The sequence below is a fragment of the Calypte anna genome, chromosome 13 (assembly GCF_003957555.1).
Source record: "Calypte anna isolate BGI_N300 chromosome 13, bCalAnn1_v1.p, whole genome shotgun sequence".
Classification (NCBI taxonomy): Eukaryota; Metazoa; Chordata; class Aves; order Apodiformes; family Trochilidae; genus Calypte; species Calypte anna.
Window position 1 is genome coordinate 9172026 of NC_044259.1, and position 18190 is coordinate 9190215.

An 18190-nucleotide genomic window follows, 5' to 3' on the forward strand; every position below is an offset into this window, starting at 1 on the left:
GTTGTTCTATATCCCAGAAGACTTGTGGATCCAGGGTTTCAGGAGCATCAGCAGGCTGGAGGAGCTGCTGAAGCAGAGCCTGGTCATCAAGAGCACAAATCAGTATCCAGGTCTAACACAACCACGAGAGAAGGCAAAGAGAATGAAATTGTTATAGCACAAGTTACAACTTTTAAATCATTATGGAAATAGTTACAAAAAGCCTCAGAAAACCAGGGAAGCAAGAAAGTACAGAGCAGCATCTGTAAGTTGTTTTGTGGGTTGTTTTTTTTTTTTATTGAGTTTAAACACCTTTACTGAGCAATTTCAAAGCAGATGTTTCCACAGTTTTCAGAACACTTCATCTCTCAGCACAGACATGCTCCCTGGCAGGCAGAGCACGACCAGCTCTGCTCACAGTGCCCTGCTCAGCCCCAGTCCAGCCCCAGTGCCTCGCTGGGCAATGAGCTCCTGAGCCAAGGTCACACAGGAAAGACTGCTGAAATTAAAGAGCTATCAGTCCTGACAGGTTTGTCCTTTTAATGCAGGCAGGACTGGCCTGGATCATCCTCTGGTGTCTGCTTCTGTTGCAAGGAAATATATTAATGCAAGTTCACCTCTCAGCTCTGTGAATCCGCTAACGGAGCACAACGTGTGTTGCATGTGTGTACATAGATGTGTATGGAAGTACAATTATTGGTACTAATAAAGAATGGCATTCAAATTATTAGGAAAAGCAGTGCTATCAGAAAACTCCTTTATTGACAGAGAAACAAAAATAAAAACAAACTGATGAAAATGCCTGGTATCTGAATCTGTAATTGTGTCTCTCTGAAATTAAGAGAAACTGTGCACTGATAGCTCAGGTGAGTGAAACATTTGATTCCTCTCTTCAAACCAGAAATTAGAACTGGGTTTTAAAAGTCTGACACTGCAAACTGAAAAATTAAGTAAATTAAAAATTAAAGAAATACATTGTGGAAATGTCAAAGCATCCTCTAATGATATTTTCAAACAACTCTATTTCTGGAATTTCTGTTGTTTGAAATATCCCACGAGCAGTTTTAGTTCTGTTGGGTGGGAACTATTCAAACAGGGAAAAATCCAACTGATTCAAAGGGGAGCTATTGACAAAACAGAATGAGGAAAATCTGGGGCAAAGAAAAATGAAACAAAACAGATGAGTTGTTTGAACTAAGAAAAGTGTAAGTTAGCTGTATAAATCCCCATCTGCAGACATTATTACAAATTTCATTTCTTTTTGAGTGCAACCATCAGATGAAGCCATCCCTGCTTCTCTGATGAGCACCTCACAGTAGCATTGAGTGCTCTCTGGAACAGGTCCATGGGCCTAGGGTACCTCTTTCATCCTCATGCTGCCTTCCTGAGTGAAACCAGCCCTGCTGGGGGGAACAGAAACAAGGGGTGCCATTGACACCAGTCCTCTTATTCCAGTGTGTAACCTGGGGCCCAGGCCTGCTGCTGCTGCTGCTCTGCATCACTGGCCATGGGCTCTGCATCATCGCCCTGCCAGCACCATCTGCCCAGCCCAGATCTGGGAACACTCCTTCACCAAAGCATTGATGGGAACATCCCTGCTGGAAAGGAGCAAGAACAGTGTGGTGGGACCAAAATAGAAATGCAATCTGAACAGAAAAGCAATGGCCATCATATAGCAAAAGTTGTTTTCCTTATTCTTCGAGATACATCTATTGTGTGGTCACATGAGTGGCATGGATAGCAACTTATTATATTATCATTATATCAAAATCCCAATATATTTACTAGAATAACCTTTCTCTCAAGATACTAATTAAAGCAGGTTTTTGAGATTTCAATCTAGTTTGAGTGCTTCTGAAAACTATTGATTTGAAAAAATCTAGGACAATCTCCCAGTAACTGTGCTATTCAAACTGTACATCAGCTAAGGCATTTACTCTTTCATCCTCTGTCTTTTTCATGCTTTGTTAAGTTAGAAATCCAAATCAGCACAAAATGCTTGCCAAGGGAAGGGAGAAATATATTCAGATTTAATCTAGTGATTATGGTTCTTTCTTGCAAGCAGCTCCTTCATCAAGGCCATCAGGTGAATTATTAACCACTTCATCCACAAATAGGAAAATACCTTTAGTCATGAGGAAACAATGCAAAAAAAAAAAAAGGCTACAGGGGTTATTTGTGGGAGCATGGGAGAGGCACACAGCAAGGGTTGCTCTGTAACAGAAAATATTGCTTATAAGGCAGAAAAACCATCCATTGCCCAACAGAGCTGACAAGGTGATCATCCAGAGGGATGCTGCTTCTTTGCTGGCTCTGCCTCTGCCCATGGGTGTATGGCACCACAGAGCAAGAAAAACATTCCTGGGGATGTGTTTCACCAATGTGGCTGTTATCTCAAAGATGACATAATTGCAAATGAACTTTTGCTGCTCCCATCCACCAGTACAGCAGAAAGGCTGCTGCTGCCTGTTGGTACCAAGCAGTAAGTGTTCCTCTCAGGTTAGTCACAGGGTTACTATAGCCAAACCTCACCAGTTCAGCCCCTGTTATCAGCTCCCCCAGAGCCCAGGGTGGGTCTGGCATGTCTCCAGCCCCTGGGGTGCATCCTGACATTGGTGTGATTGGTTGTTTTATCAGACCACCTGGTTTGGAACAGCTGGGAAGCAGCATGGGTAACACAGCTTCTGTGCAATTAATTCAACACATAAATAGAGTAGCAGGCAGCAGGCAGGCAGTGCTGTCCCTTCTAGTCACCCCTGATATTGGTCTCCAGGCTCTGCAACAGGTAAGAGAGGCATTTCTGGGTGCAGGCTGTGGGGTGAGGCCTCTTGGCTGTGCTGGGGTGTAGGACTTTAATTTGAACTTTTTTCCAAACAAAAGATTATTGTTACCACTGAAGCCGAGCAAGGTGACAGAATGGTTCCAACAGCAATGGGAGGAAAGGAAGAATGGAGAGATACAGAAACCATTTTAGGAAGGCTGGAATATTGAGGGGTAAGTGGGGTGCATCAGCAAATGAGGATCAAGGTATATTCATGATGTTCTAAAATGTATGTTAAGGAAAAGAGGCAGAAGAAAAAAATTGTTTAAACATAAGGAGAGAAAAAACAATAAAATAAACCCATCAGACTGTCTCCCCTGCCTTCAGCAGGGAGCCTGACTCACAGCAGGGAAGTGCCTGGCAGCAGCAGGCAGAGCTGCCCCACCGACCTCCACCAAGTCCCTCTGAAACTCAGGTCAATCTGCAGGAGGGAGGTCCTGGCATGGCTCCTGGTGACACTAGAGCAATCATTTGTTTAAAAATACAAATCATCACCCTAAAAATTAGCAAAAAAGTGTCTTGCTTTACATGATCTCCTTGAATCACTACATTTTGCTGTTATATCAGACTGCTGGAATAAAAGCCCTTGAAGGAAGATGTATGTGATGAAGCAGCCACAGAATTTCATCTTTAGCCTGTGTCCATTTTAAGAAGCAAAACATTTCCTCAAATGATTAAAAAAAAAAAGTCAGCCATCAGGACCACGCAAGGAAATTTTATTTAAGGAGCTAAGAAAGCCTGGAGGCAGACCAGGCTCCCTGCCTGCTGCCAGATTTGCTGCACCCACTGACCAAGAGGTTGGTAGCACTGAAGGAGGGAGAGCTGGGCATCACTGCAGCTCATGCACCAGCTCAGATCCAGCTGCTGAACGGGTCGAGCTGGTAATGCTTGAGGCAGAAGTGACCACGTTCATTTGTTTCTTCATTTCAAAATGAATCTGCTGACAGAGACAAAAATGAAGTAAAGGTCTGCTGCGAACAGACGGAGAGTGCTGTGCCTCAGCTGCACACACCATCATATCACTTCTCAAATGATTCATTTTGTTCCAAAGCACAAAAATTAGTAGTGGGGCTGTATCAGTTCTTGAAACGTACAACACAGCTTGAGAGGAGGGAGAAGAAGAAGAAAAAGCAACAATAAAAGCATGTTATAAACCAAGTTCCCTATTCTGTTACACCCAGGCAAAAAACCTCACTGAAATAAGACACCAGCAGGTCAAACTTGACACACTCTAACTCTTCAGTTATAGCAGATCGTTGTTTCCAAATTATTTTTACTGCTTTGAAATCCTGGTTTAGAGCAAGGGCTCAGAGGTCTCTCAGTAGAGAGGACTTTCTCCTGCTTCTAATAAAAATTCCCATCTGCCTCAGGGGTGTGATCCCAAATAAGGGCAAACGGAAGAAGAGGAACAGTCCTTGGCTTTAACACAATCAATACAACTGGCAAAACCCAGCATGCATTTAATAAATTCAAAGTAGATTGTTTTATTTGACCTTCTGTTCACAAAATAATTTTATTATATGTATGAAAGCAGCATACAGGCAATAGAATTATGAAAACATTCACAATACATAAATACACAGACCTGATGCAGGATGTATATAGTTAATTAGACTTTAAATTTTTTCCTCTCTTCTCTTTTCCTGACGACACAGGATATTTTGATATATGTTATGAAAAAGTTGCTCCAAAGGGTATTTTCTCCCATTCAAAAAACAAAAAGCTTTCTTAAAACAGTGCTGAATATTAACAATGTTCCTGTTGCTAACTTTCACTGATTTCTTTTGGCATTACAAAGGGAAAGCAGCAGGGAAGGACAATGGAAAAGTAGCAGGTTTTTAATTAAACATTAACAACTTTTTTGGACCTCACAGGATATTTTTGAGGTGGGGGCTGCAGTTCCATCCATATTTAGAAATGTCTTAATCCAAAATAGTAATGAGGCACTATTCCTTATTGAATGGACTACTGGCATGGCAATTACTAAAATGTAATATCCTTTACTTTTCCAAAATAAAGAACTAGGTACCTCACTTTTTAATTCTGACCATAATACATCAGCAGACAACATGAACCTGATGGAGCTGCAATAATACAGATGATAAGGAGAGTTATCATGTTTACTACCATTATAATCAATTGTGTTTCTTCAGAAAAGATATCCAAGACTTGAAATAAGAAAAGTCTGAGAAAGCTGTTTATCTTACATAGATACAAAACATTATATACTAAGAATTGTTACCTAAGAAGCTTTTTTCTCAAATTGGATTCTTCTTAAGGTTGCAGTCATATTTAAGGTATTTACAGATCCACAAACTTGACATTCTACCAAAGTCTTTGTAACATGAAACTTTTTAAAAAATAAATAGCAGCAACTTCTTTTATTTCTATAAGGGAAGAGAATTCACAACTCAGTCAACACTGGTTCTATCTTTTGAAAGAAATACCAACAAAACAAAAAAAACAGAAATGCCCACAAGCAAACAAAATCAACACAGCATCAGTTCTGCTGATTCCTTGATTTCTTGGTGAGCTTACTAACATCCCTTCATTCCCCTCACTGTCTCTGCAGACTATCAGAGCATGTAATAAAGTGCTGACTGGTTGACTGGTCAAAATGCAGTTATGACACTCCAAAAATATCCCATTATTTAGACATCTTAAATAACATAAATAAAGCTAGATCTGTTATAACATATGAAAAATATCAATTTAAAACAATAAATAAATAAAACCAGTATCAACATATTACCTCCCAAAGCTTTAAAAATAACCATTCTCATTATAAGGCTCAATTCTTTGTCAGAAATAATTTTAAGAAGGCATCTACCTACCTTTACAATCCCTCAGTCTTTAATTAAGACCTGTTAACACCCACTTTCACAAAACACAGCAATCTTTTAACTTTTAGTAAACATTCATCATTACTTAACATTTATCTTCTGCCTCATTTTAAGCTAGAAATTGGTTTCTCTTTGTAGAGAAGAAATGTTTTCTTTGTCACTGCAGTGTAGCTAAATTTGTGTCTTTTCCTCAGTCTGAACAGTACAGCTTCATATGCTTTTTTAACCAATTTTTAATATATTTTCCTGTTTATTATTTTAAATCTTAAATTTGTTTTGAATATGAGGAAAATTGATTCTGGGCTTGGTGCAAATGTGTATTTCTCCCTAGAGCTTTTTCTTATCAGAAGAAAACCATGTTGTTTTTCTTTAAAAAAAAAATTACAATATACACTATTAGGTCTTGCTGGGTAAACCTTACTGCTCAGGTTTTGTGCTGCCCATTTTGTGTGATGGGATTGATCTTCTCCAAAGAAACATCGGCTTCATAATCCAAGATACCTGACAGTGCTGGAGACATTTTCTCCAAGGTCTTACATAGCTCACCCTCTTCTTCCTTTTTGAGAGGTTCTTCTTCCGGACAGATAATTGCATGTGGAATTAGATAAACCAGATTAGACTCTTTGGGGCTGGACCCTTTGGGCTCATGTTGGCTCGAAAAAACAGCTGCTCCATTATTGTTAATACTAACAGTCTCTATAGCATTGCCAGATATAGGGCAGAGCTTGTAGCATCCCAGCAGGGTTGAAAAAGCCTTGCGGAAATCAGCATTGAAGGCATAAATTATGGGGTTGAGGGAAGAATTAGCCCACCCAAACCAAACAAAAACATCAAAGGTTGTGGAGTTAATGCAGAAAGCTTCTGCTCCCTTGGACGGTTCGGTAGGCTCACAGAAGGGAATCATGCAGTTCAAAACAAAGAATGGCAACCAGCAGCAAACAAACACCCCCATGATCACTGACAAAGTCTTTAAAACCTTCGTTTCCCTCTTGAAGGACATTTTGAAGTTGCTCTCTGGTTGCTGGCAGTCCATACTGCTTCTGGTGCCACTCGTGTTCTGGCAGTTCTTGGCATGCACTGCTGCTCTCTCCAAAGCTGAGATGCGTCGTATTTGCTTCTGAGCAATCCTGTATATCCTCGTGTAAGTTACTATCATGATGGCCACAGGTATATAGAAGCTAATTAGAGAAGAGGAGATGGCATACATCCTGTTTAAGCTAGAATCACAGTTGTCCATGCTTATGCCTTGTAAACTGGCATTGAGGTCCAAAAGGCTTGTGGTTGTAGCCTTGTGCCAATTCAGCTGCACAGGGATGAAGGAAATCAACACAGACAAAGTCCACGCCACGCTGATCAGGATGAAGGCTGCCTTGGGGGTCATTTTCCTCTCATACCTAAATGGGCTGGAGATGGCCCAGTATCTGTCCACACTGATGACACAGAGATTTAAGATGGAGGCTGTTGAGCACATAATATCAAAGGCCACCCAAATATTGCAAAATGAACCAAAAGGCCAGAAACCAGCAATCTCAGCCACAGCTTTCCACGGCATTACCAAAACTGCCACCAAAAGGTCTGACACAGCCAAGGAGATGACAAAAAAGTTGGTGACTTTGGACCTGAGGTGGCGAAACCTAATGACAGCTGCACAGACCAGCGTGTTTCCCAGCAGTGTGGAGAGGATCAGCAAAGAGAGGAAGCAGCCTGTGAGGATCCTAAAGGAAGAGTCCCTTTCCACCAGCAACCCTTCCCCGTCCATAGTGGTGTCGTTCCAAGTCATAGCTTCTCCTGAGGGAAAATCATATCATGATTTTCATGACGACAACAGCTCCTTTCCTTGCAGTGATCAGAGACATCAGTCGTCCATTAATTACTCATCACCAAACAGACCAAAGGTCCTTTCTTCGCCCCCAGATTCACTTCACCCACTTTCAATCTCCCTGAACAACACCCAGAGCATTATGAGCAGGAACTGAAAATGCACAAATACAGTTACTCTACAGACAGTTTTTTTTTTAGAAGTTCCTCCAGAAACACACCGCACCTCCCCAGCAGGAAGCAGCCTAATTCAGACAGCTCACCTGCAAATGATCTGCTGCTGTCCTCTGCAAATACACACCACAGACAGGAAAGCAATCACTTTTCCAAGCTTGCATATATTCCCACTTAAATAAGCTATTGATCGAGTGTTTCCAGCGTCCATTGCACTAGCCCTTCATACTTACTGAAGCGTACTATTCGAGGTGCTTTTTCTCTAGTTTAATTTCCTAAATGTCTCACTGATGAAACACTTCATCCTTCCTCCTCCGTACACTCCTGTTATAACATGCATCAGTTTTGTTTCTGGGCAGTGTCAGAGCAATTCTTCACTTAGTTTCAAACTGAGTTGTGCACTTTTAAACACACAGAAGGTGTGTTTAAAAGGTTTTCAGTAACAAGTAGCTCAGATTATTTAGTTTTATCTAAATGAGAAATGCTGGCTCCTACCTTTTACCTCTGATTTTCTGTCTGCTCTGGGATGCAGGGCCGTCTCTCTTCCTCTTTTAGTTTTGGAATTGCATAGCAAATCTTATACACAAAACCAACACAGAAACACTGCATTGCCTCGGGTGTATGTGTGTGTTTCTCTTTTCCCTGAAAGTGCAAATTGGCAGGAGAGAAATAAAAGAAAAAGGCTGCAGTCTGAATGATCATCAGGAGTTAGTTCTCAAAGGAGCAGCAGATTAGTGGGGTCGGACCGTGCGTGACAGCTCCGGCCGGCGTGTGCCCAGCTCTCTCCATCCCACCGCCCCTGCTGATCACTTTGCAAACTTTGTTGGCCGGATCAGTCCCTGTGGCACTTTGTACATCCCGTCGGAGCGGCACAGCAGAGCAAATAGACCCAGGCAAAAGGCACGGTATTCCCAACACCGGCAATAGCCGAGTACCAGTTCTTTCGCCCGTCGTCACTGGAAGGAGAAAGGACGAGACGAGGAGAGGGACACCAGTGACCCCTCGGCCACGACGCGGGGTGTGAGACCGGTGCCTGTTCCTCTTCCAGCGGGGACGGGTGGTTTTAGCGCTCCGCTGCCAGGAGATAGCTCTCCATAACTACGCCGGCATAATCCCACCTCCTGTTCAGCGGGGCTGCGCTTCAGGGGTCGGGTCCATCTTTCAACATGCTTTTCCCCTCTCAGATAAGCGCAGGCTGTGGCAGCTTCTCACGCTCTCCCGCAGCCTGCCCCGGGCCGCGCATCTCCGGTCCCGGCAGGTCCCGGTGGCAAAGGCTTCTTCTGCCCGGGGCAGCGCTCGGCAGCATCGCCCCTCCAGGGAAGAAGGTCTGTCTGCCTGGCGTCTCCTTCCTAGAGAATTAAGACAAGGGAAAGACAGGCATGGAGGCACACAGCGGGTAAAAAACAACCCCCCTTCACCTCTTCTAACATCTTCGGTCGGGCGCAGCTCCCAGTGGGCAGCCTCTCCCTGGTTTGTTGGCCTTCCCGGGGATTAATGTAGGGGCGAGAGGCAAAGACGCGCTCCTGGAGCTGCTGTCCTGGAGTTTAGCTCAAACAGGATTACTTTGCCCCGTCCTGGACTCCCGGGATGCTGCGTGATGCTTCGGCGCTGCGAGCCAGCGGAGTTCGATTAATAGATGCGGAAAGTAAGTGCCGGCACCTAACTCGGAGCTGTGCGATGCTCAGGGGGCGGGCTGCGGGCCGAGGCACCTCGGCTTCCCCGACCCCCGGGAGAGCAGCTAGGGAACGGCGGGGGGGCTCGGCTGGGACCCCCTCCCGGGACGGCAAGAAAGGGGTGGCAGATGCTGCGGTACTCACCGGGGCAGGGAGGGAAGGGGCTGACGGCGGAAGGCTGCCGGGGCCGCACTCCGCTCCGCGCTGCTCCGCGCCGCCTCCCCGCGCCCCCGCCGCTCCCGGCGCAGCCGCGGCCGCCGGGCTCCCTCTCCTGGGCAGCCGCGGCCCCGCGCCCCGCCGAGGATCCCCGGGGGGGCCAGGGCTGCGCCCCGTGCCCCGCATCTCTCCGCCCCGGCCAGGCGACATTAAACGCTGAGTTGGTGACACGGAATAGGGGCTTCGTTATCCCTGCACGCAGGCAGGGAGGGAATGGGGCAGGGGGACATGGGGGGGACCCAAAGCCGGGTTCCCAGGGAATGTGTAGCTGCCTGAGGACCCGCATCATGACTAACTTGATGGAGAGCAGGAGAGGGGACAGCAGAGGAACAATCGGGACTCCCCGGAGCGGGCACCCCCTGATGGCAGATGGCAGTTTCGATTTCTGCAGAAGAAACAGCTCCATGCACTGCCGGCCTCGCGCTCAAAAATCCGTAACTCTTTAAACAGTGTTCTTGCAAAAATCCCCCAAATTCGATAGCAAGTACCAAAACCAGAGCAGTTGTGTTTCGACCCTTTCCTTTCTGCAAGAGTTTGTGGTGGTTTTTTTGTTCTACCTTACCCACAACAGGCGATGAAAGAAGATGAACAAGCTGATTTGCAAGTTGTTACCCTTGTACAAGCATCTTTCCCAAAAAACAAACAAACAAACAAAAATAATAAACAAACAAAAAAAAACCAACAACAAAAAAATGAGAAAACTAAGATAAAAGACATCACAGAAAGATTAAAAACCTCCTTGAGCTCACTGAGTTGTCAAGATAAATTTTCTAGGGTCCAGCATTAGTGACGTTGCTCTTGTGCCATCTATAATTCTTCATTATGTCAATTTAAAGACGATATAGTGTTGTAGTAACCTTGACTAGCTAACTAAACCACTTGTTTTTCTTTCCCTCTCTCTTTCACTTTTTTCTTTTTTTAACTGCTTCTCAGCAAGTTCTCATTCCTCCTTCTTATTATCCTGTCCTTTAATCAACATTCATCCCTCGAGGAGGGGGAAATAGACAAGAAAATTAATCCTGTGCTGTATGGTGATAGACATCTCTAATGAAACTCATTGTGACTTTTCTTTTTCTATTCTCAATATTCTTTTCTCTTTTTCTTTTCTCCTGTTCTTCTTAAAGAACAACACAAGTGAGGTTTACTGTATTACACTTATCTTTTGAAAATGTACCAAACTCCTGTCTTTTGGCAAAAACCCTCAGCTGAGGGGAACATTGGCTGCATAAGAAGTCATTTTTTATTCTATTTGTAACAATTTTTAGAGGCTCCCCCAGAACATCTTTCTACTGCAGCCATCCTGGATTATTCCAGGAGAAATCACTGCTGCAGAGTACACAAACAGGGCACTCTTTGGGGCATACTGGAGAGAAATACAAATGTACCTATTGCAGAGGAGGGAGCTGGCTGCCCTCAATCATCTGCTGTATGTCCCATTAAGCAAACTTTTCGTTGCAATTAATTTTTGCTAGGGAATTACCTTTGCTGGGGAAGAGGCTGAATGCCTTGGAAGACCTCCATGTTACTCATAGGGTTTAAAACTTTCTTTTGAATCTGACATTTTAAAAACGCCTTTTAGCTTTTAAGAATATCATAGTCCTTCTTTGTTTCACAACTCAAGTGTGTGTTCCAAAGGCAGAGCCTCTCTCCTATTTAAGCTCCAGGTTTGTGTGACCAGCTCAGGGGTGACCACGAGGTCTGGCTCAGCCAAGACAGGAATAGTGGAGCAAAGCCACAGCTATGCAGGTTTCAAATGCCAGAATTTCATGCAGGGAACCCTGCAGTACTCATTCCTCACTTCAGATAATTTGTAAGCTTTTAAAACTTTCATGACTTAATAGTCATACCCATGTGAGGAACAAAAGCAAAATCCATTAAACCTTTATTATTATTCAGAGAAATGTAGTGGTGGGATTTTAGGCAGCCAATTGACAGAACTCTATGAGCCAGTTATGCAAAATATAAGGTGAGTTTTCCTCTTGCTGCTGTCTGGCCACCTGCCTCCAGGCAGCATGAGAAGGATCACCTTTCATCCAGGTCGGGACTTGCCTGAAACTGTCAGCAACAGGAGAACAGTGCAGGTGGTTTTGGAGATTCAGAAAGAAGCACAGAGCTTCTCTAATTCTCCCTGGGCACCCACATAAAACAGCTGCTTAATTTTTGTTGTTGTTGTTGTTGTTTTTTAATAACTTCTGACTGATGGTGTAATCTAAGCAATGCTCAGCAAAGAAAAGCTTATGTGTTGCTGTTACCACCTGTGAGTCACCTGCTCCTCCCAGGAGACTCTGTCTGGAGGAAGTTCTGTTTGGTCCATATAAAGGTTTAAGAACATAAATACCAAGTAAAACCTTGATCCAAATTATCTTAATCCAAACAGTAATTAGCTACTGGAAGACCAAATCAGAGTTGAATAAAGCCCAGATCTTCTGTTCAAAGAAATACATGCTTTAATCTACAAAAGAGCGTCCATAGTAAAGGTGGAGAGAGGCAGCTTGATTTACAAAGTAATATTAGAGTACATGGATACAAGCTGTACTCCTGTCACTCTCAGGATGTCTTTTTGAGTCTTCCTGGGATTTATTAAACATGAAATCATCTGAGGCGTGTTCACAGAAATAATGCCTGAAAGAGCTGTCAGGTTTCTAAATAGCTGTTGATACTAATAAGCCAAGATAACTTTAGCCTCAATTTAACCTCCGCAGAAAAATCAAGGGTTCCTGGAAATCAAACAACAGCTAGGAACTCTCTTAAAGATCAGTGAAGCACACTGACTGAATTTATATTATCATGAGCATTCCACAGGGAGAAATACAGTAGAGAGTACAAAAGCACAGAGCAGCAGCAGAAAAAAACCCTATTATTTTGCTGCTAAAAAATCCCCTCTCATCTCCAAGGATCTCAAGCTCATTCTTGAATGATCAAGATCCACAAGCAGGGAGAAAGGATCAGTGAGACAAATCATTTCTAGTCCCCCAACACTGACAAGAGTCTAGATATCTAGAATTGATTGGGCTTTTTTATGTGTTTGTTTCGTTGGTTTTATTTTAATGCAGGTTATAGGCATGCCCATTTGCAGCTGGGCTTTAGGGTCTGGGAGACTCAGCAGGACTGATCTCAAAAAGTACATCAGTGCCCTTGCACTGTTGACTTTTGGACTATTTCCAGTGTTAACTGGTGCAAAAAGCATCTCTGGGTGATGTATGTGCAGGATCTGGACACTGACAGGGAAAAGGAAATGAAGAAACTACAAACAGAAACATTACTCATGAAAACCTGAATATAAATTATTTTTTCAAGGCAGCTAATTCAGGCAGTGGTAGGGTTGTACACAAATGTTAATGCAAGGAGGACAGAAATGGGCAGGATTTGTTGGGCAGTGTGACTGGTAACTCAGATCTGGACCTAATGCACTGTCTGCACCGTGTTCACATGGCAGGAGCAGGCCCTGCTGCTCCTCTAGCATCTCCCCTCCTCAGCACAGTGATGCTTGACTGCTGGAGCACAGCCCTGGTCCCAGCAAGGACAGGACACATCCACCCCTGGGCCACCATGGAGGAAGCTGCAGAAAGAGTTTCTGCTCTGTAGCAGATCAGGCAGCAGAGTCTCAAAAAGCAGCCTTGTGTCTGCAGGGCTCTGCACAGAGAAGCTTTAGGAGTGGTTGTTTATGAAGGGCAAGGAGCTGTGCCTTCTCCCCACCCCCTTCCTGCTCAGAGCCTGTTCAGGCTCTGGTCACCTTCCCTCCCCAGTAAACCCTCTCTGTATTTTCAGTACAAACCCAGAGCAAAGCTGGTTGGTTTCAGCTGCTAACCCCCCTTGATTTTACAAAAAAATTGTCTTTTTGGAGGGAAGTGGAAGTCAAGAAAGAAACAGAAATACCAAACTTTTGGCCAGTGATTCAAGCAGAAGCTGTCATCTAAACAGTCCCCACGCAGGAGTTACAGGTAATTTAAGCTTGATGAGATGATGCCATTAACCATGCTGTTTAACCAGCAGATCTTATGCAGCTACTTTTTGTGGGGTTTTTTCCTGTTCCACACCCTCACTCCCACTGGTCCAGGGAAAGAAAAGTTTTCCACAATGAACACTTGGAGTGACCCTTCCTCTCACAGCTCAACCCTCTCCACCAAACCAAAGCCCATTGCTTAAAATAACACTGGAAATCTCCCAAGCAGGGAAGACTAAAATTTTCTCTCTTCTCTTTCTGGGATTTCCATCTGCTGCAGATACAGAGTAGGAGAGGGTTTATTGCCCTGCCAACACTTCCCACCATAGTGAGCAGAAAGCCAAACTGCAAAGAATTATGAGAATAGATTATAGCTGAGAGGAGAATGCTAAGGAAAGAAAAATGCTTCCTCCAACTACCTCATCCCTGCAGCACAGCAGAACAGTACCAAGCAATCCACAGCAAACCAACAAGACCCCTTCCTTAAAACCTAGTCTAAACAAACAAATACAAAATATCTCAGCATTTCTGGTGATTTCAGTGACAAACGTAGGCACTTGATGTGATGCTGAATTTTGCATTCTAATCCATGCATACAAACCCCCCACACACCTGATTGCTGAGGACCTACTATATGAAGCAGCACATAAGTTAGTGCGTCAACACAAAAATACAGACTGGGCCATTGTCTCCCAATTTGTGCTTTATTTGCATATTCATTGTTTTTAAAATATTATATAGCTTGCATTTTTTCTGTCACTTCACACTGCATAGACATTTTAGGCCCCAGAAAAGCTGAAATTGAACATATGAACCAAAAGAAAAGTCACGGAAAAAATGACAGCACTTTTAATGTTAAAGATGGCTTTGACATACTAATTAGTATCTCAGAAATGAAATAAAGCCAGTGATAGAGAATGATTCATTAGAATGAAATTAATCTCAGAAGTAATTAATTCTGAGTGGATGGATAAAAAGAATACAGCTAGATATATTAGCAGCAAAACTCTTCACAGATGAGTGCTACAGTGATTTCTAGCAACAGTGGATGAAACAGCAGAGAGGACAATTTTCTTAGCAGATGGTTTGGTAGGTGGCACTCACCCCTCCTAAGCTGGTGTCACAGACATACTCCTGAGCTGTGTGCCAGCATAAAATGCATACTTCTCGATATTCCAGCCCAGCCTCTGACATCTGGAGAGGAACTGTTGAGACTCTACTAGCAGATTTTTGTGGTTTTCTGGTGCAGGATGCATGACAGTGAAAAGTGAGCTTGTTACCTGCTGGAACCTATTGCCTCCAGTGTTTAATTGAGTAAGTGAGCAATAGTTTGTACCACAACAGTTTGCACGACAACTGATTAAGTCCACAGTGTTGCACAGCCAGCATGGTCAGCTCCTCCATTGACAGGCAGACATTCACAGATCCTTGATTTAAAGATAACCAAACTGATATGTAAAAAAAAAATTAAAAATTAAAAAAAAAAAAAAGCTGATACTGCAAAAAGCATCATTTCTTGTTTGTAGTGAAGACCAACACATGCATTTCACACCTGTGGGGCAGAGAGCCACAGAGGCAGGAAAGGGGGGCAACCCCACAACACCCATACAGGAATTCAGCAGGTCCATCTTTGGTAGACAGGGTCAACTGGAAGTCCATTGATGAGCAGACCCCTCTGATTGTCCCAGTGTTGAAGTTTTGCTGTCTCCAGCAGCATTTTCCCTTCTGCAACTCCCCAGATAACCCTGCTGCCATTGCAATGTTGCAGATTCTGGGATTAAATTGTTCTTGGAGGTAAGATGCTGGTTTTCCAAGTCCTAACCAAATCACATTTATCAAGTTAGATAAAATACTAGAATGAAAAGAATTCAACATCTCACTCTTTGCAGCCTGCCTCAATGCCCTTGGCTTCTCCCTGCCCTGCATGGCAGTGAGTTTTTGCTGTGACAGTCTCTAACAGACAGTACTTCCCAAGATGGAAATGTTCCCTGAATTTCATCACCCATCTGTCAAAATGTGTTTCAAGGTTTTCCAAGTCAGCCACTTCCCCCTGCTCAACGCCTCAAAATTCAACTACCCAGGGCTGGGCTACGTGTGCATAAGGGCTCAGCTCCACCAGTACAGGCATTCAGAGAGAGCTGGTCCTCTCCACTTCAGAGAAGTTCAAATTAGCCATGTTTTCCAAGCTTATAGAACACGTGAGGGCATGGGACATTAAAATAAATAAATACATAGTAAGTTACATTTCAGGAAAGACCATGAGATCTGATACTATCTACTTTTTGGTTTCACTTTCTGCAGTGGTTGGTTTTCTTCTGTGCTTTTCTCAGCTTTTCTTCCTGAGAACTCCCCAGGTCTTTAGCTTGACTGGGATTTTTCCACATCTTGCTTTTTTCTACATCTTTTTAGGAATTTCATATGCCTTTTTAGGATACTCCTAATAATATCTGGGAACGTCCCCTCCATCTTTCTAGGAATTTTCACAGCTTTCAGAGAATTTCATTTTCTTTCTAGGAAAGTTTCCCATTGCTTTCTAAGTATTTCTTTTACTTTACTAGGAATTTATATTTGCTTTCTAGGGATCTCCATCTGCTTTGAAGAAATCCCTAATGCTCTTCCAGAATTTTCCGTGATGCTGTCTAGTAATTCTGTACTATTTTATAGGAGTTCTTTTGCTTTCCAGGAGTTCTCTTTTGCTCTTGGGAAATTTCCCCCAGCTTTCTGGTAATGGCACATTTCTTTCTAGGGTTCCTCTATTGCTTTCAGCAATTCCTCCTTACTTTATAGGAAATTCCCATTGGCTTTCTAGGAATGTGTTGCCAGCTTTCTCAGAAGTCGTATTTTCTTTTCCTGGAGTCCCTCCTACAGCTTTTTTAGGTATTCAATTCTGCTATCTAAGATTTTGCCATAATTTTCCAGGAGCTTGCCCCGTAGCTTTCCAGGAATTTGCCATGGCTTTCTAAACATTTTCCATAACTTTCTAGGAATTCCCTGCTGCTATGAATCTCTCACTGCTCTTGAGGCATTTCTATCAGCTTTCAAGTGTACTAAATCACACTGTAGCATGGTGTCGAGTGTTGTTTCATGCTGTTCATGCTGTTGCACGCTCTCTTGTGTTGTAGCATTCTTTGTGCTGTTCTGTGGTGCTGTCACATGTGGTTCTCATCTGTTTGCTTGTGTTGCTGCATGCCTTCCCATGTTGTTATGGCATGCATAACATGTGTGTCAAATCCTGCTTCTGCATGCTGTCAAAGGTTATCAAGTGCCATCCTAGGTTGCTGCAGGGATAAACATTTGGGAGGGAATATTTTTAATTCCTGTTTCCAAAAACCATTGAAAAGAGTAAAGAGGTGAAATCTGGCCCCTCGAGGATGAAAAAAAAAATTGTCAGGCCTTGCTGAAGCAGTTGTGAGATCCTGTGGCTGTTCCTGGTGTCCTGCAGGATAATGCTGCACTTCCTCTTACCCCCCCATACGACATCTGTAGCTGCACATTGCCATCCCAGATCAGTCTGGCACCAATGCTTCAGGGCATGAAGAATCCCACAGCAGACACTTATAAAATAGCCCCATCATAGAGGAAATGGGTTCCTAATCTCCTTGAAGAGGTTTGCCCATTTAAAAGTAGCTTTTTGTCCCTTCTATCTGCAGACTGACTTTCACGTTCATTCCCTCCAAGTTCTATGTGTTAGGCCAGTTCCTAACACCACCTTCCAGGGTGAATACACCCCAGGTCCTTGCATAGCACCTTCAGGGCTGTTACCACACATCATTTCTCACCTCCTATACAGCTACTTTTTTTTATGGAGCAGAAAAGTCTTGACATATCTCACACTTGCCTTTGATTGCACCGTTTGTGAGCCACGGTTGCCTAAAATCTGGTCCTGCAGTGCCACATACTGGACATTTATGTTAATAAAAGCAATGTGCAGCAGCTCTTCATTACCTTCAGCTGCTCCCTAGTGCCAACTGGAACCTGGGGGAAAAAAAAAAAAAAAAAAAAAAAAAAAAAAAAAAAAAAAAAAAAAAAAAAAAGCTACTACAAAAAGCATTAATGTCAGGAGGTTTGGAACTTTAAGAAGTTAACCATTCTGTGGTTGGGTTGCAACCACAAACCATTCTGTGGTTCTATGGTTCTATAAGACCAGCTCATATGTTGCTAACTTATAACACGATCAGATTCAAGTATTAATGTGCCAATTTGGAACCTAGTTGGCGTGTGTTCATCAGGAAGTTAGCCTGGAGAAAGAATAGGAACAGTGTAAGTGAGGATCCCTACTGTTTTTTTAAATCTCAAATTCTTGCACATCTAATGTGAAGCTGTTGTAAAATGTGGATCGATGATACTTACAAAAAAAGGAATATATGCTCTGGATTAATTCTCAGCCTTCCAAAAACATCAAGGATGCGTGGTTGCTCGGCATTTATTTTCTGGATGTTTTCTGCAGTGATGAAAACGTGAAAGTAAGTAGAAATCCCTTCCCTTCTGTCCAGGCAGCCTTTGCATCCTCTGCCCCTGGCACTGCTATCCCCTCGCTGACCTGTCCCCAACCCGGGCACCGCCGGCCCGTTAAACCCCAGGCCCTGGAGCTGCCGGCTCATCCCAGGAGCCTGGGGGATGCTGGGGAGAGGTCTGAGGGGATCGGTCGGAGGTAACCGTTCCAGCTCCGGCCCGCCCCAGCCCTGCCCTCCTGGGTCCTGCCTCTGCGGGGAGGAGCGAAGCG

At 43.6% G+C, this 18190-nt stretch overlaps 1 protein-coding gene across 1 annotated transcript; it reads right to left on the bottom strand.

The window, feature by feature from the left end:
- Window positions 1-6032: 6032 nt before the first annotated feature.
- On the bottom strand, window positions 6033-7437 carry DRD1 (dopamine receptor D1). The gene has a single exon (XM_008498679.2). It carries the CDS (start codon window positions 7421-7423, stop codon window positions 6068-6070), a length of 1356 nt encoding a protein of 451 aa, XP_008496901.1. The 5' UTR covers window positions 7424-7437; the 3' UTR covers window positions 6033-6067.
- Window positions 7438-18190: the final 10753 nt, after the last annotated feature.

Excerpts from the sequence above, each read along its gene's own strand:
- DRD1 (XM_008498679.2), bottom strand. The coding sequence starts at position 7,423 with ATGACTTGGAACGACACCACTATGGACGGGGAAGGGTTGCTGGTGGAA.